The following is a 24,635-nucleotide window of genomic DNA, read 5'->3' as shown; positions in this document are numbered from 1 at the left end:
CCACAGAACAAGCAGAAATTTTTGATGCTGCTTACAGTTTGAATTTAGTGTTTAAAAAAACGCTAACTCGTCTGAATAAATGAATGGAGCTAAACGCTGCTTCTTCAGTCAAAATCAGTGCGCATCTTTATGATGACCTACCCTGATAATCCCTCTATACCAATTTGAGTGGGTAAAGATTGGTGAGTTATTAAAAAAAATGTCTCTTGTACAGAGTTAATTGGTAGAAAAATTAGCTTTTCAAACCTGAAATTCTGTCTAAACAGTGCTGTAACATGTTTATTAAAGCTGTAATGTCAGCTTTTTCTATATTAGCACGTCTGCCTCGACTTAATTTCTTACAGCCAGAGGTAGTTAGTTTTACCAATGTTTGCGAGTTACTTTTCAAACACCAGGTGTAAAAGGTGTCTGAAAAAGTATTCACATGCTGTACACGACTGTGTAGTTTTATATCTCTATTCAGCTCTTGCTGTGAGCTGTGGAAGCAGTTTAAGCCCGTTATTCCAGCCCAACAGAGACACAAAAAATGAAAGTAAACAGCTGCTACTTTTGTGCTTTTATAGTTTTATCAGCAAACATCGAGATTAAATGTAGGGCCAAGACTAATGTCAGAATAAACACAAGTCCAGGAAGGCAAATCTGTATCTTTAGTAGTGGATTTCAGCTACAGATACAAAAGATAGTTTAAAAAGTTTGAGAAAAAAAAAATCAGGAAGCAGAACTTTAATACATTTGTTTGGCCATCTGTACTCAGCCTCTGTCGTATATAGTAAGTGCAAATACACGTCAGCTCATCCCGGGGTTTTTGGAAGCTAGGTTGTAGAGTGGGATTAAAAGATGAGAGATCACCGTCATGGTAAACAACCTCCAGAGCAGCTCTGGCAGATTCTCATGGAGGCCTTGGCTGATAAATAAATATCAGTCAGCTGCTTAAACATGTGTGTGTGAGAGTGTGTGTGTACTGTTTACCAAGCATGCAGTGGACCTTGGTGTTGCAGCATACCAAGAGGACCAAAAATCCAGCAGTGGACTTTCTGAGATCCTCTGTAAATCCTTTTAAAGTCATTTCTGAACCTTCAAGTTTTTCTTTGTTTCACTTCGGCCCAGAGGATGTCAGCAGGTGTGGTTACTTAATGAGTGTGTTTTGTACATCTTTCACCGCTGTTAGGTCAGACTATTTGCAGAAAAACGTCTGTACTAGATTTTTTTTTAGTTAACTGCTGTAATAACAATGAATGTTTATCCCTTTTCTCACAGTCTGCTTTCTTTGAGTTATCAGCAGTATTTATGCTGCATCTTTGTCTTACTTTGGTCCCAGATCTGCTGGTCTCTTGAGTGAGGCAGCTGTTGGAATAAGCACAGTCAAAACCATAAATCACCAGGCCTAATAGCTTTCATTAACAATCACAACACTTTTTGCATCTGTGTGCATGTAGCTCTAATTGGAGCAATTTGTTCACATCATTTTGGGGGACACAGTACTGCTCTGCCTTTTCATTTGTAGGACAAACAACTTCTGCAGTGTGTAGAAAGCACCAAGGTGGCTCAGAACTGCTGTGACGTCAATATGAAGTCTGTTTGAAGCTGACAGGCTGTTAATCACAACACCTCATCTGAGTTCAGATACTTAGTGAGTCTGAAGTTTGTATCACATTATAGCCTTAAAGAGGGGTACAGAGTGTCGAGACATGTTGCACTCCTGCGTATATGTGATAGAAATCCTTGACTCTTTCTGTGAATGTTTTAAAATAGTCTGTTCTAAAAAATGCACAGTATCTTCACAAGACTTGCTGATTTGGTGAGGTCATTAGCTGTGTTCCCATTACACTTTTTCGCAAAATAAAAGCCATATTTCTGAAGTTTTGCTTAAGAACGATTTCACCTCGCTGGTGTTTCCATTACATTCAGAAATGCGCACAACTTTGGTAAAGTAAAACGTAATGTCCATGTCCAATGCCCATGACGCTGCACTCATGATGATGCTGATTCTTGAACACAAGTGTTTTTATTCACTGCTCAAACTGTCGGCTGTGATCACGCTAACTCAAAACAGGCACGAACAAAACACTGTATGAAGATCATCATCTCTAGCTCACATACTCTCACACACACACACAGACCTCCGCCCCTCCGTCCTGCTGCTCTCTGACCTCACAGCCGTCCTGCCAGAGTCCGTTTGTGTGGCAGTGGACAAGTACAAGGAGGTGAGGGTAGTGCGTTGACATGACAACGTGACATTTTTGCGTAAAAGGTGTTTGCATTGCACTTTAGCGAGAAACTTCACTATCCAAACTTCTGAAAAACCACCTCATGAGGTGTAAAACTTTGAGAGGTTTTTCGAAAATGTGGCGTTTCCATTACCATTTTCTTACTGCGATTTTTACATTTTGCGCGATTCTTGGTGTAGTGGAAACTTAGCTATTGACAAGTTTTTGTCTAGCGGTTCAATGATCCCAACTTAAAAGGAACAACAAACTGCCTAAAGTAGACTGTGTTCTTGTTAGATTTGTCTTATAATGCTGTAACAAGGTTAAAAAAAAAAAAAAAAAAAGAAAAAGAAAAACCTTTGAAGTAAGCACACTAATACAACAATTCTTTGATATCATATAAACCATCAAATAAGCATAAAGTTTGAGCATTTTGTAGGAAAGAAAAATCATTGTTTTGGCCAAATATAAAATAAACAAATTCAGTTTAACTACAGCTTAAACTTGTGCTTTGCTTACAAATAGCTAAATCTATTTTCTTAAAACTCTAGAAATCCTCAGTTTAACATTAAATTAGGTTTCACTTAACCTTAACAGAAGGAATCCTTTCAAATTGATCAAATATTCATTTATACATAATTTTTCACATACTTAAAGTATTTTATCCTGGTTCTTTATTACGTAAAGTAGACAAACAAAGAGAACAAAGGGATGCAGGTAAGTGTGCAGAGTGCAGGCCCTGCACGCACCCAAGCCGGCATTGTTGCAACATCATCCACCAAAAACTATGTTTGTTAAAAGGTAAAAACTTTTACCAGCCGCCTCTTTGGTTTTTTGCAGTTTTATTGCTCTACACTGCTCCACTTCAAGTTTTAGACCTATTTTAGGGAGGATGCTATTTGCCTCCTGGCAGACACGCAAGCTCCTCACCTGCTTCAGGTGCGTAATGTGAATGTGGGTCAAACCCTGCCGGGAGGAAATCTGCGTTTTTAAGCAATGAAAAGATGCTTATGATCTATCTGTTTTTGTTTTTGTTTTTTCCAAATATTTGCTTTCTCCCATAGTCAAAACACTATATGCTCATGAATACATACAGTCCTCATTTATTTGTTTATTTATCTACTTGACCGAAACTTACCGAGTAAAAAAACATAAAAATAAGCTACTTTTCTCATTTATGTTTACTTTATTAGTGGGCTTCAAACACTAATGTCTACCCACAGCTCTGCCCCTCAAAAGGTCTTCAGTGGGCAGGCCAATCAGAATAAGGGGGTATGCATTGAACAGGGAGCCTTAAAGAGACAGCAGCTAAAACAGAGTGTTTCACACAGATGCTGAAAACATGGTTGTCTGAACGCCAGTGTGAGAAAATTAGTTTTTTTGTTTGTTTGAGCTGTTCTTCATAAAAAGCTTCTAAGCGGGGTACCAGAGGGACAGTATGAAGCCCAAAAAAGCACAATACCCACTCTTTCAAATTAACTTACAACACGTATAAGATGTTTAACTTCCTGATTGTGTTGAGTTGTCTCCTCTTCTCCCAAACTGAACATAACGAGAAAAGCGCCTGCCACCATCGGCAGCACTTTTTTTTGTTTTTCTCACCTCTTTACTGTCTTTTGCAGTGATTATGGCTACGAGAGACGGACTAACGGCAAGTGCACCCCCGCTTTTTGGTTCCATCCATCCACAATGTCCAGGAGTTGCACCACAGGGATGACTTTTCTGAACAGCACTGGGTAAGAGCAGGACGAGTACAGACAAGAATATATTTACTTTACAAAGATGCATACTTACTAAAAGTGAACAATGTATGTGGGTGGAAGCAGATCACTGTGCATCGTACAGTAATTAGTTTCTCAGGGAAAACAAGGACAGGCGGAGAAAGTCATCAGACATGCACTTTTAAAACAAACACAAACACTGAGTTAAAGCACAGACACTGGTGTGAGGTAGTGTCTGAAGTGGCCCAGTACCACCACTTCTTAATTGAACCCTTTGGCACACTGAGTTCTCACCAGCTCCAAGTTCCCCTTCCTGTCCTTTCCATGTCACAGTTTGTGAAAGCACCTGAGATAAATTAGCCATGTGCTGCACAGTGGTGCAGCGGTTTGTGCTCTAGCCTCACAGCAAGAAGGTTTCTGGATCAAATTGCCGGTGGGGTTCTCTCCGGCTTCCTCCCATAGTCTAAAGACAGGCTTGTTACATTAATTGGTCACTTTAAATTGCCTGTAGGTGTAAGCATTTGTGTGTGCATGTTTTTCTACATGTTAGTGATAGGCTGCTGACAGGTCGAGGAATGCTTCTCAATGTTGGGGTCATCGGTACCCCCCTAGGAGGAGCAGTGAAACACTGAAATGTAGATCTCGAAATGGTTTCCAAATATAAAAAAAGAAGGAGGTTAAATTTTTAGGGGTGAGTTTTTTTTTTGTTTGTTTTTTAATGTTTTTTTATTTGCTCTTATAAACTGAGAAAACAGGAAGATTCTTATCTTTTTCTGAACAATTATTTGTTGAAGAAAAGATGTGCAACAAATTGTTTTGCTTCGATTCTTTCTTTTGGAAGTTGGCTAGTGTGTGGATTTTTTTTTTTTTTTCAATTACTTTTGATTTAATTGTCCATTTCTTGCGACATGTTTTTGTTGCCACAAATCCCCAAAGTGAATTAGCCAGAATAATGACAGCATCAGGGGTGGCAAATTGATTGAGGAAACAGCAATAAACGCAGGTAGCCTAACCTTGAGTTGCTTTGGTGATTCAAGTATCTCAGGCCTCTTTGTTTTTTTTTTTACTTTTGTCTATTTTGCTTTGACCTGTTGGTGTTTTCTCACTGCAGGAGGTTTTGATTTCTCCTTTTTTTTTTTTTTCTTTTTCCGTCTTGTTCCATGTAAAGGTTATCCTGTTATCACCTTGTTCAATAGGTGCACTCTGAGATTTCAAGTTGGGATTAAACTGAAAACAAACAAAACAAACAAACACAAAAAACTGCAGGGAGAATGAAATCTGCACACACAAAATTAAACAATCAGGATTCAAGCAGAGACACTTTGAAATGCCTACTTCCTTTCTGGTGATATTAAGAGAATTTGCATAGAAATGTGTCATTCTCTAACAATTAAGGCCTTTGCACACCAACAGCAAATAAACGGCACAAAATTGCGAAAAATATGGAGGCGTCTTATTCAATCTCCGCAGCTACTCTACTCAAGAAGATGTTTTTTATAATCGTTGTCCTTGTCTTTGTTGTAGTTTTTATGTCTTTTGTCACAAAGAACCAGGTGCTGGGACACGAACACAATCAATGTTGAAGGTTTTGTTCTGTGACGAGTGAACAATGAGCATTCTGATTGGTGGGATGTGTACTTGTTGCAAGTGAAACTTTGGAAAATGGTCCGAAGAAATAAAGCCACAAATCTGCTCAGTGAAACAACGTTACTGGTGTGAAAGCTTGCATTGAAAAACAGAAGGTTTGAAAAGAAAAAGAAAAAAAAAAAAAAGTGCGAAATAGCTGCATGGAGAAAAAAAAGTGTCTGGTGTGCAAATGTGTTCTTCTGCAGCTCATCGCCTTCAAGAGGCTTCAAAAAAAAAAAAAAAATGATACAACAAGGCTAATGTCACAGGCACAGTGTTGAACCAGAATTTTTTAAATCCTAACAAAAACAATATTTTAACATTTTTTGGTTTTGGGTTCCACGCCGATATTTTATTCTTGAACTGATTAGGACCAAAAGTTTTGTTCCCCATGTGGTTTATACATTTACCATTGACCATGTCAGCCAAAGGACTTTAAATTGGTAGACATGACATCAGCTCTTTCAAATAGGCTGTTATTTCCCACAACTCACATCACAGTTTACAAGGTCAGTTCATTATCAGGGGTCAACATTAAGGTGAATTTCCCACTGACCCAGAGGACGGTTTTCCTGATTTATTTATATCAGAAGAAAGTAAAAATTCATTCATGCAAATAAACTACCTGATCTTTTCTATAAATAACGTACTCATGTTGTGACTGAAATTTCTTCTGCCTTTTGATGAGAAACTGTCGGTTATGAAAACATATATCAGTAAAATGAAAGAGAACCCCAATCCATGTTCAGTTGTTCAATCTGATGTTTTTAGCACAATGGTGGGAAAGGGGGTAAATAAAAAGTTTCTGTTTTTGTTGTTGAACTGGTTCAAAGCCGTGGTCACAGCTACAAATAACATCTTTTTTGGAGTCAGCAAAACATGTTTGAAAAGTTTTAATTACAGCTTTTCATCAGACAAGTGCTAAAAGACAGAGAAGAAGTCTTCCTACTCTCTGACACTCCTGACTCATGAGTGTTAGTTTGTAGTGGCGTTATCAGTCTGAATTTCTAGATGCCCTCCTACACTCTTCTCTATGCCCTATTACCACCCCAGCCTGTTGAAAAAGGTCTCAAAATTTAAGAAGTACAGTTAAAGTTCCATTAGCAACGTCCACTCTGCTTGGTAACAAACCAAATTCTCACTCAGCACTCAAAAAAAAGTTTTTATTGTTCGGCAACGTGCTTCGTCCATATCATTATGTCACAGTTTCTCTGCATGTATAACCAGTGTAACATGAAGTGTGAGAAGTTTGTGTTTTTCTATCCTCAGATACAGGAAGGTTGTGTCTAATAACTGTACAGCTGGGGTCAGCGTGGAGTACACTGCCAGGAGGCAGCAGTGTCCCATCCAAGCGCCCAGAGGTCTCCACCTGGTCACCAGTGAGGGCACGCTGTCGGCCACTCTGGGCACCAATGTCACCTTTCTTGTTTTTCTGGAGGAGGTAACATGTTTTTTTCTTCTTAAAGAAAAAAAGGTTAATCTATCCATTTGATTTCTTTTCATTTTCATGTAAACAAGAGTCCAGCGCTGTTTATGTTTTTTAGGACACTGTAAGGATGCAGCTCCCCCTTTGCTGTCGCTAATGAGTCTTTAATTTATTTTGTTAAATTGGTATTTTTCAGTCTTTGTTTGCTTGTGTGTCAGCTTCAAATGGGTTTTTCAAGCTTAAAACTTTGCAGTTATCTCTGGCATTTGGTTAGTGATTGGTTTTTCAGCCTGTTTCTGACAGCAGGTTTAAAATAGGAAGTAAAGACATGGTGACTCTAATACTCCACAGTATATGCTGCAGGTGTAGGCAATAAGTAAACACTTAAAAATACTTAACACTAAGACAGATACACTTGATGGTTAACACTCCACAGGACTCACATCCTTTTAAAGTCCTGTTTGTGTGGCAGTGGTGTTAAGTGGTAGACGAGGTGTTGCTGGTAAGGTCTGTCTCGAGGTTTATGCTGGTGTTCCTGTGTTTGGGTTTAATTGCCAATACTCAGTCTCTGATACTTCCTTAATTTCTGGATCTTACAGCACTATTACTGCATTTTCAGCAACTGTCACTGGTCTTTGGGTCTGACCTCAGGGTGCAAAGACCCTCTAGTAACAATGATGTTAAATTGAATTCTGTCTTTCTTTCCATGCCCAAGTAAATCCTATAACTGGTGCCTTCATGGTTCTCCAAAAGTCCCCAAACTTGGCAGACTTGCTGAGCTAGTGAAGAATTTGATAGTTTATTCATTTTGTGACAGATCTCCAAAATATGCCTCAAAAGCGCTCCCTTTGATTATCAATTTTCAACCATTCAGCCCTCAACATGGTTAACACACACATTTTTTTTTTCTTTTTGATGCTGTCACTGTTGTCCTGTCGTATAAATTATATACAGCCGGCGTCTTGTGGGAATGCTGCATTAAAACCAGGCAGTGGTGAAAACTAGGAAAAATATAGATTTTTTAAAATGATTTTATTAGTGGTACTAAACATTGTTGAAATTAAATTCTGATTCAAGAAAATCGGAGTATGACTGACACATTGTAAGTATTAAACATACAAACTACAGGTTACAACCTTGTAAACAAAAGGTCCCACACATCAACAGCGTTATGGAGTAGAAACCTTACTTCATCTGTGTTTCATCAAAGTTAGGTCAGCTCAGGTTAACAAAACAGTGAGCGCTGGCATCCAAAAACTCTGAGCTCAGCACACCTCACCATAACCAAAGGAAAAAAAACAAAAAAAAAAAAAAAAGGAGGGAGGCAGGGAACAGGAAAGGCCCGGGGAAAAGCCCATGTAGCATTGGCAAAGAAAATTTGGCAATTATTTTTATGGGTGCAACTCACAAACTCAGCTCTGCTGCTCATCTCACAAACATGTTCCTCTGAAATGTGGCTCCATTTAAAAGAGAAATAAACAGACTTCATAATCATTTAGGATTTATTTCCAAGAAGCATTGTCTCAACAAAGAAATGATCCACCAAAATCAAGTGGCCTTTCTTTTTGTGCTGAATCTAAAAGTTGTTGAACTTACAATCACAGTGCGCTCATACTGTGATGTTATAAATGTGGTAGCTGTAATCAGTCAACAATAGAAACAAAAATTTCAATGTTTAAATGATTGATACACATTTATCAGATTTGATGTCATACTACAACACATTTCAGCATGTTAGAGTCTCTTTGCATTGACGTTTAAAGCCTTAGGGCATCGTTTATTATCTACATGTGTCTCTCAGGGGAGCCCAGTATCCACACTGTGATGTTCTTTGTGTTTTTAATAGCTAGTAAAGCAATTCTTCTGGTTACAAATAGAAGTCAAAATTTAGCAAAGTCAGACAGAAAATTATTTTTTAATTAACACATTCCTCATAATTTTATGTGTTCAAGTATTATAATTTCAGCGTGATGCTCATTTTTTAAATGCTGAGACAAAAACAAAACTGGACAAGCCTGTAGAACAAACAAACAAAAGTATAGTCACGTCTCAGTCTAATAACAAGATAGTGACTGTGATAATCTTAACTCGTAGTGTTAATACTGCTCCTGAAACGTTGGTTATTGATGCCAAGATGACATCTGATACTTGCAGACATTATCCTACAAGTTATTTAAACCTGAGTCAATCAGGTAACAGCTCACACCCCCACACTGAAAGTCTATCCCCCTGCAGGGTGACGGGGCGAGGACGAGCATCACTCTGGACTTTGGAGACGGCCATGCTCTAACCTACTCCAACGTGAGCTCCATTGAGGATGGGATCAAACACATTTATAAAACCGTGGGGATCTACCGGGTGACGGCCACGGGGGAGAACAACCTGGGCTCAGAGACCGCCTTGCTTTACCTGCATGTGACATGTGAGCAGATAGGCACTTTTGTAAAACTTGTATTTACAGATGTTGTTTTGCAGATTAAATTTCCTCTGCATTCACTCCTGTTTGCTTTCCACTTTTTATCACATTCAGTGGAATTGCTGCTGTCACCCTGTACACAGCGTACCACAGTCTGTGCTTTATCTCTGCAAGGAACACGCTCTCTTTCTATACCCAAACAAACAAGTGAAATAGAACAAATCCCAGTACACTTCCACTCAAGTCAGCGTATGCTTCACAGATGCCCGGGCTGCTGAAGCCTCATATGTAACGGGGCTGACCACCCCTGTGTATTCAGGCCGTGACAGATGTATTGGAACTGACTTATTGATCAGGGAGCTGTTGCCCCCACCGATCTGTCAATCCTCTGCGCCAGCCTGACGGAGCCGCTGCAGGCTCAGGAGTGGCACAGATGAGGAATAACACACAGATGGCAGCTAGAGGTCCCAGTGCAGGAGAAAATCCCGAGCAGTCGGCCCCTAACCCCGTCCTATCCGCCTGTATACCCCCTTACGACATCTTTTTTTCTCATTTCCAACCATAAAGTTGTTGTTTTCACTTTTGCTGCGCAGTGCACTGAGTTCACTCTGTGATGTATTTGTGTGCTTGAGTAGGTCAGCTGGAGCATATCCATCTCTCAGCTCCCTTTGTGGCCGTGAGGAATAAGGAAGTGAACCTGACTGCTGTTCTGTGGCCCAGCCAAGTGGGAACGGTCACCTACATCTGGTGGATCGGAAATAACACAGAGGTACTGTACACTCAAGACTTTCCCACTTTCCTCTCAGCTTTTACTTTTCTGCAATTAAAGTAGGTTGCTGACTCTCCTGCTTGGAAAAAGTTAGAATCATTATTTCATTAGGCTATTTCTGTGTATCCAGGGTGCAGACCAGCTTTGATAAAAATGCAGCGCATGCTGATGTATCAGAACAAAGCAGGTTAATTACTGTTAGCCGCTGATGTGTAGCATCATTTATTCTCGCTCTTAAAACCTACTGTATTTGGCAAACATCTGAAGCTGCCAAGCCGAGCTGATCGACCCGACAGAGTTAGGGTTTCAGAAAATATCATTTTGGTATCTAACCTTCAAGAGCATATTGCAGGTCAATAATCTTTTTTGTAAATTTACACTAAAGATTGTCTGATAATGTCTGCAAATTACTCAAACATTGATTTTATGTTTTAGGACAGAAAAAGGCACAAATTTTGAGAAAGAAGTGACTTTTTTCAGATTACCTGTATAAAATCCCCTTTTTTTCAACACGGCGTCATATGACGGAACAAAGGGAACTTGTGTTCTCTGACTTGGGTTTAACCCAATGTGGGTAAGTGAGTTAGAGTGGGCATTGTATGTTTTTTCCTGTGTAGAAATAAGTTTGGAAGTTCATTAAGATGGTTAAATATTGCATTTGCAGCAGAATTACAAGATCAGAGTCATGCAACATGCGGCTCTTTGACTCTTTAGCAGTAGCTCCTTTTCGCTTAAAAAATGTCATTGCAATGGGGATTTCAATTCAGTATTTTTAATTTTTGAAAGTTCGGCAATTTTTTATAAAATAATACAAAATGATGCAATTTTTGAAGTTTGAGCAAATTTTTTAAAAATCCCATTTTTGGGATTTTGAATATTTCACAAACTTTTTCAATTTTTTTAATAATCTAGGAAACTTCATTTTTATTTTTGCAATTTTTGAATCTGCATTTTTTTTTAAGTTTCCCATTTTTCCCTTTTTTTTTTTACATTTTTGAAATTATTGCAAATTCATCAGGAGAGAAAAGATGTGACTTGTATAATTTGATAAATTAAAATAAATTAACTTCTGGTTAATTGAAAAAAATCTCTGATAACTTTTCACTAGATTTGAACTACGTGTAATTTTATACACTTTATACTTTTCATTTTGAAGATAAAGAAGATTTTCTCCAAAACTGCAGTCAAGGTGAGCTGTGGCAAAATGGCTCTTGTGAAAGTAAAGGTTGCAGACCTCTGTTCTAGGTTAACAGGAAATTGAGTTCTCTTTTCCCCAAAAGGAAGAAAAGTGGAGTAAGCAGTCCTACTCCGGCTTCTTTTGTGTAAATAAAAAGATGGGACTCTTTTTCTGTGTCGGTCATAGAAACGTGGCTGTCTGTGGTTCCGTTTTTTGGCAGGAAAATTATGTGCCTGGTGATAAGATGGAGTTCAGGATGGGATACCAGAGTCAGGTCTGGGTGAGACTGATGGCAGGTGAGGTCCTGTCAATAAAGACAGCTGCAGGTTCACCAGCAGCAGCCACAGCAGCCCCTAGCCTGGCTCCTGGTGGCAGATGTAAACAAGGATTTGAACGAGATTCAACCTATCAGAAACATGAGCTGAGTTTTTAGTTATGTTTTCTGCTCTTTGCCTACTGTGTCACGTTTTCTTCTTTTTTGGATTTATTAGTGGGGTACACTGTGTTGTGTTGCTATGGCGTCATACTATTATGTAACTCATGCAGCCATCAGCATCTGGCAAATGCAAACAGGACCAGGCTTAACCGAGCCAACCTGTACCAAACCGTACCGATCTAAACAAGACTGCTTGGTGGAAATAAGACTTTACACTTTCTATCTATTTTTTAAGTTAATGTTTCTCATGTCAAACTTTAAATATGTTAATGTGAACACAGCATTATGCTAAATATCACAGCGCTCACTCACTGGGACACCTGTTCCATTCTCCTCTGGTTCCCCTCACACCACAACTCCACTGCTCTCCTACGGCCGTTATGCCTCCTAATCCTGCCCTGTTCTGGTTCTCCATCTTTCCTAACAGGCTGATAATTATAACCCTGAGGACCATCATATGGAAAGGAACACAGATTTTCTTCCTCTTCATTGGCAGGAGTGACAGTCTTTTTATTGTTTTCTTATAAATGACTCAACTGTTGTCTTCAAGCAGCAACATGCTCTTTTAAGATTTTAAGCACATAAGTCAGAACGTATTCTGTCATTCAGCGACAAAGAACAAAAACAGAGTCATCTGTGGCACAGGTTTGTACGACAAGAGGAGGAAGAGGAATGTGCACAGTTTGCAGAGGCTGTTAGATGATGTTGAGACTCTAAAAGAGCGACCTCTATCTCTGTGGAGCAGCAGATTTAGATGCACCAACGACTGCAGGTTCTGAATATAGCTCTGCTGCACTCTCACTATCTGTCTTCATAATTGTGTAAATGTGTTTGTTCAGCACCATCAAAGGCCTTCCGCAAGGACAGCCTGTTATGTCAGGTGGTAATAAAGCACGGCAGCATTAGCATCTTATTGCTATTTGAAGAACAAATGGAGACGTGAGTAATGACAGGAAGGAGCTGCTGGTGTCACAGAGGGAACTCTCTGTGGGCCGCAGCACTGTATGAGGCGTGACACAGATTGTTGCAAAGCTCCTTGCGTGTGTGTGCCTGTGTGTGTGTGTGAGTGAGCCAGCAGGCTGACACCTCTGTAGTGTAAATAACATCAGCGTGAGACCAGCCGTTGATGAGGGTCCCTCACTGCCCCCCCCCAGACTCTCACACTCTCTGTCTCTCCCTCTTTCTCCTAGCAGCCTCTAATCACCCTAGAGGGAAGTGTGGCGTGCACGTTCTCCCGGGAAGGCATCAGTACCGTCACGGTGCAGGTGTCTGCAGGGAATACCATTCTGCAGGACAGGAAAACCATCGCTGTCCACGGTGAGCCAACTCTACAGCTGTATCTCCACAGGGATTCTGTTCTGTCCAATATATATCAATATATACCATGGAATAGAATATTTTTTTTCTTTTAAATTTTTTTGATTTTACCATACAGAACATCATTAAATCAGCCTGCTGATGTCACTCTTTCCCCTTCCCCTTTGTCCTTCCCCTTCATCTACCCCTTTACCTTGGCCCTCTGTTTTAAGAGCCAAGGGGAAGGGATGAAAAACTATCTCTCTGAAATGAGACCCCACTCAAACCCAGCTTCATCACCCCTAGATGCTCGCTGGCTGTTGTAGGCAGAGCAACTGTTTATCCACCCACAAACAAAACACATTTATACAAACTGATGATGAACTGATGTCAGATCAGGGTGACAAACTCACAGCAAACAGACACCACCAGGATGCACCACTTCCAAAAGCAACAAGACAGCTAAGCTATGGAAAGTGAACGTTAAATGAATGTTACAGTATGCAGAAGAAATATTTTGTAATTTTTGTAAAATATTTTACCATAACTTTTTCAAAGCTTGTGTAGCTGATGTAGCCCCTGAATGCAGCTTAGCTGTCTAATCAGTCATGAAACGCAGCCCACTGCAGTGAAGTCTGTTGGCTGAGTATCCAGCACCTGGTCTGACATTGGTGTAGTTATTAGCTATAGCTGTAGGTGTTGCTATAGCAGCATTAGCTAGATCATTAAAAAGAATGATTTTAAAATGAAACCAACAGTTCAAAACATGGCTAATATTTACTTGGATTAGCAAAGTATTGAATATATATATATATATATATATATATATATATATATGGAAATTATGGTAAATTTTTCATACCTTTGATTTCAGGTAAGGTCCTGGTTTGTCTTCATTTCAAGGGCTGTGTAGCTCTCCCTTTTGATCTTACAGAAAATTGGGACAATCCTTCACTACTTTGGCTTCACGAGTAAATCATAAGATAAATGAAACAACACAATTAACAACCAGACTAAAATACACTCAACACCAATGGTTATTGCATCATATTGTGTTACATCACAGAATCGTGCATCATCCTGTCGTATAATGTTTTATTTACTCATTCCTTATCAAATTGGTAGGTATCCTTTTATATTATAACACATCATGTCATGTCATATTCTTACCTGTCTCTAATGAATCATATTGTTTTGCATGATATTGTATCGACCATACCTACAACCTATTTCATTATAAAGATGCACATGCATTTTGGTAATGAGGCAGCATTTAGCTCCATTTATTCAGACAAGTTGGTTTTCTTAAAGTTCTGAATTTGAAAAGGGACCAGCATTAAAAGTTAGTCTTATTGGATTTTTTTCTTCCACTTGTTAATGTGGTCAGTCATCAATGTTCAGTGATTGTTGGCTAACAGTCTTCAGCGAACAGGGTCACACTTTACACTGAAACATCTGCAACATCTGTAGCTGTGAGCTGTTAAAGTTAATTTCTATATCAACTTCAGTTAACCAGGTTTGACTGTTAAGAGGTAATATTAACTGCTAATACTCTAAATTCAGTTTTGACTTTCTGCAGTTGATAAAAAAAATGGTTTGGATTTGAGATTAGGTCCAAATCTGACACTTTGGACTAAACACTGAGACTAAATGGTAAGAGGAAGTTTGGACAAACAGAAAGAGATTAAATGGCCACATTAAAACTACAGTGTGTTATCTACATTGTTGTCTGGACATAGTGTTTTGGCTCTTTTGACTCACTAAAGGCTTTTACAAAGATCTTGTTTCATTATTCAAAAAACGATATGGGTCTGCAGATTGACGCGTAGGCGACAAAGACCCACCGCAGCCCCCTACCACCAGTGGGCCTCTGAGCTCCTCTGATCACAGTTTGCTGCTTGTTGCTCGCTTCAGGCATTTAACTAAAAGAGAATCTGCAGCTGGAATCACATCTCCTAAACTTTGGAAGTCCCTCCCTTTGGGCTTCAGATCTGTGGATCCTGTAGAATACCTTGTAGAGTCGCTGAAGAGCCACCTGCTTGGCTTTACCTTTCTTTGGTGTTTGTATTATTTTCAGATTCACTGATCAGATCCACTGCACAAGAAGCAGATCTAGTTATGTGTAGAAGAATACCACCAAATGTATATTTTCTAACCGCTTTTCAGCTGTGATAGTCTGTTGACACCACATTTGTCGATTTATTTATCCAACATCTGTTTAATATCTACGGTTTCCACCTGGGATTTGTATTACACATTCAAAGCTGAGATTTTCCAAATACACACTATTGTATTTATCTTTAATTGAATCAAAGTGTTTTAGTGAGAAAAAAAAAGAAAAAGGGCAGTCATTTCTACAGAGTGGCTTTAGTTTCTTTAAGTAGAATAATTTACTGGTTACTGCCTTTCTGTTGATTTTGAATCGCTGTTCAGACAACAGTGCATGTTGTCAACTTCCTGTCGTCTAAAGATCAAATGTATTGTATATTGATTCGAGTTAGATTAAATTGTACAGGGTGCACATAGTCTTGTGGTCTAGGCCACACCCATAGACTTTGAAAAATTGGACTTATCTCACTCATCGCAAAGTGATGTCCGCACAAAAAAATGCCCCCCCCCTAGTGGCTGGCTGCAGTATACGTCAAAAACTCTATCACTCAGTCATTTCAGATGAGCTGTGGTTGGACTTAAAAAAATAGATAACCTTCTAGAAATGTTTCTTATACCCACATACTGTGGTAATATAAAGACATTATCGGGCTGCATTATGTTGAAGTTCTCTTTTTTTCTGGAAAGTTTGGAAAGTTAGTTGATAGAGTCAAAAATAGGGTTTACGTTGTGTTTAACTATGTTTGACAGCTATTGTTCTTATGTAGATTTTTCAGAAACGTAGGGAGAAACAAGTAGGGAGAGACAAGAAGAGATTAGGCTCTCAAAAGAAAAAACAAAACTTGTATTGTCTCCCAGCTCTTCACAAATTCTTTTCTGCGCAGACTCTGGCTGTGCAGTGGTGGCGGCTACTATCATGACTTCAAAACCAGACAGTAGTAAAAGGCAGAGCCACACCCTCCATTCTACTATACCCAGTCTGTGGCTGTGACTCAAGAGGTCTACCCTCAAACGCGTCACCCGGGTTCCTGTCCAGCCAGTGGCTGGTTTTCAGAATGTTATTTCACAATTTCACTGTCCTATTCTCTTGAGTTAAAAGCATAAAAGCTAAAAAAAATGGGTTAATTAAAAAATAATAAAGCAAGAAAAGAGAACAAAATGTACCAAAATTTGCCAAACTACAAGTAAAAATGAATCACAATCAGAATCAGAAGTAGTTTATTAATCCTAGGGTGAAATCTAGCTTTACCATTGCTCATCACACAAATACAACAGTTGGAAAAAAGAACAAAAACAAACAACCAAAAACAAAAAAAGGGTGCCAACAAGACAAGAATTAAGAATAAAAATAAAGAATAAAAATGAAATAGAAATGAAATTTATTGTGAATTTTACAAGATTCGTGTTTGACAGATATTACTTTGAGATGGAAAATACTCAATGTACTGACAAATGGGCAGACAAATATACACTTTCTTGAGTTACATTAATGTGTTCTGGTTAAATAAGTGTGTCCATATGTCAGATTAAAAATGAAGCCATGCATTATTTCTTCTCCATGCAGAATACTTTCAATCCCATCTGCTCGCCTTCTCATCAAACCTGGACGACCACAACCCTGATGTTGCAGAATGGAGACTGGACGTGAGCCGGGTCATCAAGAACTCCCTGATCCAGGTAGAGCTCTCTCCTAGGTCTCTTCTCACGGAAACCGCTCCTTTTACTCTGGTAAATACTGTCCGTGCTCTGACAGACCTCTGACACACTATGAGCACAGCGTGACCTCCCTGAGGCTTCGAGACATGAATTTGACTTTTATGATGACAAATGACAAGGCAAGAGGGAGGAGAGGGGGAGACAATCCAGTTCAAGAGCAATTTGATTGCTCACACATGCTCTGTGAGTTCATGGCCGTACAGAGGAGGGAAATGTCAGTAAGCTCCTCGTGTTTGATAGACTCTGACCAGGAGAGATGCTCAGAGAGGAGTGCTTTGTAACCTGTTAGCTGTAAGACCTGATCCCAGCCCACACAATATTTTTCCGAGGGAAGAAGCAATCTGCCGGCCTTGCGTCATATTTTCACACTTTTTGATCCTGCAAAATCAAAACTGATGCCAGAAATATTCCCCAGCTCTTCAGTCTTCAGTGAACATGTCTGTTTTGTTATTTGTTACTGACATCATCTTCTCATGACAACCCCGGCCTGGAAGGCAGAACATTAAAAAAAAGAGAAAGAGAAAGAGAAAAATTCAGATGAAAATATGACATGATCGCTTCAAACACTCGCAAGATTCACTGCAGCAAATCCACGCAAGAGCTGGGACCAGAGGCAGATGTAGCAGAAATCAGTGACAACACGGTAAAAAACATTAGCTTTCACACAGGAAGCACAACAACAACAACAACGTCAGTGCATCAAATCAGCTACAGGGCGCTGCTTCCAATTTAGTGTCAGGGTATCCAGAACAGGAAACTTTTGGCTGGAATGGCAGTTTTTTTTTATTTTATGGGTTTAAAAAGTGAAAAGATATCTGGTTTCACAAATAAATTGCAAATTACTAAAAGCAAATTATTTTAAACTGAACTAAAAATAGCATAACGGGGCTGCTTTTGTGTGGACAGATGGGAACCTCTATCATGTTATAAACTCCTCTTAACTCAGCAAAGAAAAGTAAATCAAGGCTCAGCCTTTCGATCCACTGCTTAAATCTGTTCTCTCTTTCACACAGTGTTTCCAAAAAACAGGAACGCCACGCTGTTCGCTCACAAAGAAAATGACAAGATTATCAGTCAACACCGCGTCTTTGCTCATCTGCTCCTTTTCTCCCATATGAGATTTTTTTCTAACACATCTTGCTTCAAAAATCAGCTTCTCACTCACCGTCTTACCAAAAGTGCCAAGGGGGAAAACGATACTGTGCATCATCAGTCTTTACCTTAAGGACATGTTCATTTACAGCAAGTTATCAGGGAGCATCTGTTTTCAGCCTGAACTGCTTCACTGCTGTCTTTGTGCTCAGGTTGGAGAACTCTGAAAATGACTCCAGTATTTAAGTAAAAGTTTTTTTAAGGGAGCAACTAGAAAGCTGAAAGGACAGGGATGGAGGAAATAGTTGAAGAAGGATAATGATTTTTTTGGTTTGTTTGTCAATATGCACTGTGAGCTTATCTATATGAGAGTGTACTGCCCCTATCTCTGCTGAAAAATTCATCCCAACTTCTTTTCACGAACACAGGTTGTAACATTTACAGGACTCCTACAGGACGTCCGCATTCATAAGGACATCTTGACACAATCATTGCAGAGTGGCTGCTGCATGAAGAGATTTTGTTCTAATGAGTGAAATATGAAACCTGAACTCAACTCCCAGATCTACTCAAACAACTCACGGCTTAGTCTATTTATAGATATCTGCCCTCAAGGCTTAAGCATTATACAGAAATGAAACTGGCTCAAATTTCAGTATTCACAAAGTAAAAATATATTGTTTTACACTTACATACCTTCATAGCCTGAATTTTACTAATTTTAACTAAAGAAACAAGAGGTCTGACTTGTAAGCATCATATTAATCTTAATTATCGTGACTTGCTGTTTGTTTGTCTGTATATTTGCAGTTATCTTTACCAGGGAGTCAGAACTTTTTCTAAAGAGGGCTACATTTGATTTTGTTAATCAAGACCAGCAGCTCTCACTTACATATACCAACCATGACAGTAACATTTAAATGATATATTATTCAACCATTCATTTTTGGGGATTTCTGTAAAAATCAGTCTGTCAGTGAGCTCAAACATCTTTGTTCCATCATCACAGACTGATGAAATTAAACCTCACCTGTCCTACAGGTGTCTCTAGATACTAAATGATGGTGGTCAGTTTTCTGCAGTGTTATGTGCTGTGTAAACATCATCATCATTAAATCAGGGACGGAGCCAGGATTTCAGACACATTATGGCTGGGCCTTAAGTTACAAAAGTTTGTAGATCATTAATTTAATCAATAAAAAAATGACTGACAATATACTGATGTTACTATGTGTGGTTGAAAGCAGGTTTGGGTCTTTTTTCACCTTTAATTTTCATTTTTGCATTGTAAATTGTAAGAGCAAGGATGTTAAATAGGATTAAACAGAATAAAATAAATAGAAAAACCAAAGTGTTTCCTGAAATAATGTTCTAATCCTGCCCACACTAAGATAAATGTTTAATGACATTTTTGTTTTTTTGTTTTTTCCCCACCAGGCTAAAAACATGTCTCATCTACAAAAACATTGCTCATCTACAAAAAAAAAAAAAAAAAAAAAAAAAAAAAAAAAAAAAATCAACTGACAAAATTTTACCATGCTCTTTTTAAATTGATTTAAAATGTGAAAATTATCAGAAAAGTTTAGGGTGGCCCTGGGACCTTTGGGCCCATCCATAACACCGCCCCTGCATCAAACTCTGCTTCAAGGAAAATCCACAAGTTGTTAAAGTTTCAGATTTCCTTTTTTTGTTTTTATCTTACTCTGAGTCCCATGATGGTGGAGGTTGTGCCTTTTTATTGCTTTATTCTATTGCTTGTGTTTATTTTTCATCACTGTCATCACTTTAACAAATTGGGTTTTGTAATCATTTCTGCAAACGTACTTTTAGTTCTGGTTCTGTTCTGATGAAAGGTTTAATATGAATGGAAGCAAACCCCATAGGACAGCTTTTCATGTTCCTTGTTTCCTGTTCTCTGTGTTGCAAATGATTCCTTTCACAGTTTGCTATCCCAAGAGCCCCTTACCTACTCATTTTTCCTGAACCCGCTCTTTGAAGCTTTCTCCTTTCTGCTCCTCAGGCCACGGCAGTGAGGGAGGATCAGCTGCTGGTCACCGTCCTCCCAGGTTTACCCACAGCCGCAGAGTTTTTCCTCCTCCCTGACAAACAGCTGACAGAAGGGAAACCAGAGAAGAGCTCGGCTCATTTAGATCAGGTAAGCCGACGACTGATCCGTCTGCCGCTGTGTGTGCATCGTTCTCCTCTTGAGCCCTAGACAGAATTTGTGTAGGTGGATGGATTTCAGCTTGTTATCCTCGTTCTTATTACACCCTGACCTCTTGTACAAGTCTGAAGCATTGGTGTGTGTTTTTTTTCTTGTTCTGTGAGTCATGGCTGATCCTTTTTCTAACAGCAGCAGCTTGTCCAGTAATTGCTCCCTAAGAAATAGTCCCTGTTTAGAATTCCTCCTTCCTCCAGCAGATGTCAGTCTTGATCCACTGAAGCATGTCCTGGTCTTTCCATGAGTCTAATTCGAGCGCACGCCTGAGGAATCTCTGCAATAGACTCATCAATAAGCCTGACAAGTATTAACAAGTTATCAGGGGGAACAGCTTTTTAACTCCCCGGAGTCACATCCTGTGGGGGGCTGAGATGGGAAAGAGCAAGAGAAAGAAATTTTCATGGTTGATCAGTCCACTAAATCACCAGCGTTTCAAGATGGACCAAATTAGCCCTGAGACTCATATAATAGATAATGACTGATAATAACGTGGGGTCCGTGGGAAGAATACTGCGAGGAACTGGGCTGGAAATCAATGTGAGTTTCCTCTTCCCCTTCCTGCTCTCACCTGGTTGATCGGCTGAAAAGATCCTCTCCTCTCACACGCCAGCGATAAATCTTCATTCAAGGCTGGCATCTGAAAGGTGAAGAGCTTGCTTCTGCTTATTAGAAGCTATAATAGATTTACTGACCCTGGTATACAGTGGGAAAGAGGAATTAGTCAGACCAGAGGCTAATTTTAAACTTTGAAGGAATGTAAAGGGGAGGATGAAGAGCTGCAGAAATTACTCACATCACAATTAATTTGGCAAATGAGGCAGATGAGATAGATGAAGCCTCTGCAGAAGAAAAAGGAAAAGATCCGTGGAGAGTTATGAGAGGATTGTTAAGTGTTTTGTCTTTTCTCTGCAGATTTTAATGTTTGTTTCATGAGTGCAAATTAAAGAGAGAAAATAAACATTTGAGTCAGTGTTTAAGGATCACAGCTCAGTTAAGAATTTTACAAAGGGTTAATGAGAACAACATTATTTAAGAAACAGGATGAGAGCAACATAGGTTGGACTTTAGCTTCTTTGACTTCACCTTGGGGTAAGGGTAATCAGCCTGATTTATATCAAAGGCAGACGCCCTTGTTGCAGAAGGCTACATGCCAGTCTGGAAAGCAGAGATCAAGTGTAACCTCTGCATTATGCATCATGGTGAGAAAGTCCTACAGACACTCCAACACAGACAGGAGGAAGAAGGAGGTCATTTATGAAGGGCTTGGCAGGACAGGGAAGTTACTTTGGGTCATGCTTCAAAATATTCAAAGCTAAAATAACCTTGAGATTATTGAAGCTGCTGGAAATATGGCGCAAAACTGTACAAACCCATGATGTTGAAATCCAGACTGTCAATTAGTATCCAAAACTATCTAAGAGATACTAAATGTTCCAGTAAAGTCTGAGTCAAAGACAGCTCTTTTCTGTTTTAAACAGTTTAATAAGACTTTTTCTGGTGTAGTAGAGCACCTTTAGTTTGACATCTCCCTGGCTCTGCATTCAACCCTGGCTCATGTAAGAGCAGAGTTCAACCCTGAAGGGTCTGAGGGAGTCAACTGAGACAGAATCAGAGGAGGAAGCAGGAGCCCTGCTGTATGCTGGACTGTTTCAGCTGGACTGGTTAAAGGGGCTGTGAGGAGTTTCAATGTTATTTTGAAAAAGTATGCCTCCTAGATGTATGCCTGATCGTAATCCACACTTTAAAACAGCATTTTCAGCGCCAATATATATATAATTTACTGCACATCTAAGTCTCTATGACAACACCACACTGGCTGAGAAAGTTTGGTCGAGAGGGTTAATCTGTTTGTGCTAATGTTTATTCCAACCCACAGCCAGCAGTTATTCTGCAGTGGTCTGTTCAAACTTGAGAGTCTATCAATAAAATGAAGAGTGAGGTTACGTTAACTCTGCTTGGTAGATGACTGGCAGGACATAAGCAGGATTCACTAACCAGACACATTACAGACATGTGTTAGAGCATCAGGCTAGTTAATCCAGCCTCGTACTAAACTATGGTACAAACTGAGTTTACAAAGTTCGACTTTTTTCATGGTTCCTACCTTACCTTGTCTCTTTGCAACCTGGGAAAAGTTGTCTTCAACAAAGAAACGTAGTGTCGCAAAGAAAACTTGCTCTCCAAAACAAATGCACGCCTAGGTAAGAACTATGTCTTATAGCCCCTTTACACTGGAACTGGGAAGTGGAGAGTGGGAATGACGTCACCTCCAAGTTAAATGCGTTCCAGTTGCCAAGTCTGAAAAACTTGCCAAGTCACCAATATTTCTATTGATAACCATCAAAAGGCACTTTGTAACAGCTGATTTAATATGACAAACACTAGTCTAAAATGCAAAAATAAACTGGATATTATAGGACCTTAATTACTGTTTACACCTGGTAGAGATGGGTACCTTTCATATTAACAATATGGTACTGATACCCGGTGCCTGGCAATGGGTACTCAACAGTACCAATTCTTGGTACTTTTGTGTGTGTTTATGTTGAAACAAATTCAAATTTTGTTAAATAATAATAATAAAAAAAATTCTCAATTTAACATATATATTCAGTAATAAATAAACTTGCAACGCTGTGTTCATGTCCAGCATGGAAAATAACCTACTCTTCCACTCTCTCACTGCCACAAGACCGTGATTAGGTACTTAAACATGATACCTTTTGATTTAATGTGAATCCATTTTGGTACTACAGATAGAATTTGGTTTGTACTAATAAAAGTTCCTAATTCGGTACCCATCCCCAGCACCCCATGCAGTCATCTTTGATTGTAAACTCCGGGTTGGTGTGAGTCCACCTACTTCCCAGTGGGAAAGTCCGACCTCATAATTCCCAACTTCTGAGTACAATGTACCCTTAATGACAGTGGGCAATGGTGCTCATGGAAAATTGAGTCTTTTTCTCTGAAAAACAGTATTGGCTCCAGCCAAAGGTGTCAGCAATCAGCTGGTCTAAAGCCGACTTTAATGGCAGAAATCCTGCAGATAGAAAATAAACAAGTGAGATCAAACATCAGCTAACCCAGATAGCTAACCTCAGGTTTGAGTAATCAACTTTGACTTCCAGTGGCTTTAACAGGAGCTGTGAATGACTCGTCACCAACATGTTTTACCTGAACCACATATTCAAATTTCATCTACTTCTGTTTTGTTTTGAGTACAAAACAGAAGTAGAGACTCTAACCATTATAAAACCTTTTTTTTTTTTTTTTTTTTGTCATGTGTGTGTTTATGCATCTTAACTGGTTTAACTCAAAAGAAGCCTGTTTGGTTTTAAAATCCTCTTTGGTCATCCTCTTAACTGGTAAAATATCAAAGAGTGTCCTGTTCTATCATCTAACTAGACGTGTGTGTTGAGTGACAGCAGCTTGCAGGCTGCCAGACAAGATGAAAAACAGGATGGAAAAACATTGTGTGGGGGGGGGGAATAGGAAACAAAATAAATAGGAAAAAAAAATAAATAGGAAACAAATTCAGTTTAATGATAAAGACATTCCGCAGTTGTGGTTTTAAGCTCTTCTGCTGCCTCCCAGTGGCTAAAATCTTGATTAATTCAGCTCTAGATTCAGATGTTTGCTGCTTTGACCCAAACCAACATCTTTGATTCATGATGTACTCCTATATTTTTTTTTAACCCAGCTTTGCCATCATTCACAAAGTGACAGGCAAATATTCAAAACAGAGCACTTCTCTGGACACTTTCAAGGGCAACTGATGTTTGGACTCAATTATTTTTCAATCTCGGGTACAAAATACGATCCATCTTTGTAAGCTGAGCAGGAAAACAGGCGTTTGTATTTTGAAAGGAACCAACAGATTAAGCAAATGACAAGTCAAGGCAAGAGATGGATGATTTTGTGGTTTGTAGATCTATGGAAGATAAAAAGGGACATAATTAAATGAATTTTAACAGCCACTGAATGGTGAATGCTGATATAAAAAACCACTGAATTCATGGCACTGAACTATCTTGATACGAAAACTATGTACCTGAAATTATTTGTCATGAATTCACCAATTATAAATTCAGATCCAAAATATTCACTTATTTAAAATTCAGATCCAAAAATTAAAGTTTCCTAACTCAACAAAAAGATTCAGGTCATTCAAACTCAACTTGTCAAAATTCAGATCTGAAAATTCAAATCGAAATTTTAGTTTGCAACATCCAGGCTACACAGGACAGAAAAGGCAATACATCTTTTTTCTTTTTAAATAGAATCTGAAAAATAAAGTCTGTGTTTCAAATGCAACTCTGATGACAGCTATGGTAATGGCCATACCTTCGCTATGTTTCTCAGTAAACTCACACACCCTTCTGTCAGTCTCTTGGTAACAGCCGCTTTAGGGGCCACGGTGAGT

At 39.1% G+C, this 24,635-nt stretch overlaps 1 protein-coding gene across 6 annotated transcripts in view; it reads left to right on the top strand.

Annotated features, from left to right (window-relative positions):
- The window catches only part of sorcs1 (sortilin-related VPS10 domain containing receptor 1), a 344,624-nt gene that overhangs the window by 306,885 nt on the left and 13,104 nt on the right, over positions 1-24,635 (top strand). For 4 of the 6 annotated variants that reach the window (XR_012599518.1, XM_074686234.1, XM_074686250.1 and 1 more), the window contains exons 17-23: positions 3,830-3,943; positions 6,824-6,995; positions 9,216-9,402; positions 10,032-10,165; positions 12,969-13,095; positions 16,748-16,860; positions 20,012-20,146. Coding sequence is in view for 5 of the 6 variants with exons in the window: in XM_074686234.1 (XP_074542335.1) it covers positions 3,830-3,943; positions 6,824-6,995; positions 9,216-9,402; positions 10,032-10,165; positions 12,969-13,095; positions 16,748-16,860; positions 20,012-20,146 (982 nt within the window). In the remaining variant the exon portion in view is untranslated. The remainder of the gene's footprint in view (positions 1-3,829; positions 3,944-6,823; positions 6,996-9,215; positions 9,403-10,031; positions 10,166-12,968; positions 13,096-16,747; positions 16,861-20,011; positions 20,147-24,635) is intronic. The other 2 variants (XM_074686239.1, XM_074686263.1) reach the window with 1 other exon arrangement.

This window comes from Halichoeres trimaculatus, unplaced genomic scaffold (assembly GCF_033239565.1).
Source record: "Halichoeres trimaculatus isolate MK-OKI-2021-1 unplaced genomic scaffold, fHalTri1.1 fHalTri1_scaffold_2, whole genome shotgun sequence".
NCBI lineage: Eukaryota > Metazoa > Chordata > Actinopteri > Labriformes > Labridae > Halichoeres > Halichoeres trimaculatus.
This window is presented reverse-complemented; position numbering and strand designations above follow the sequence as displayed.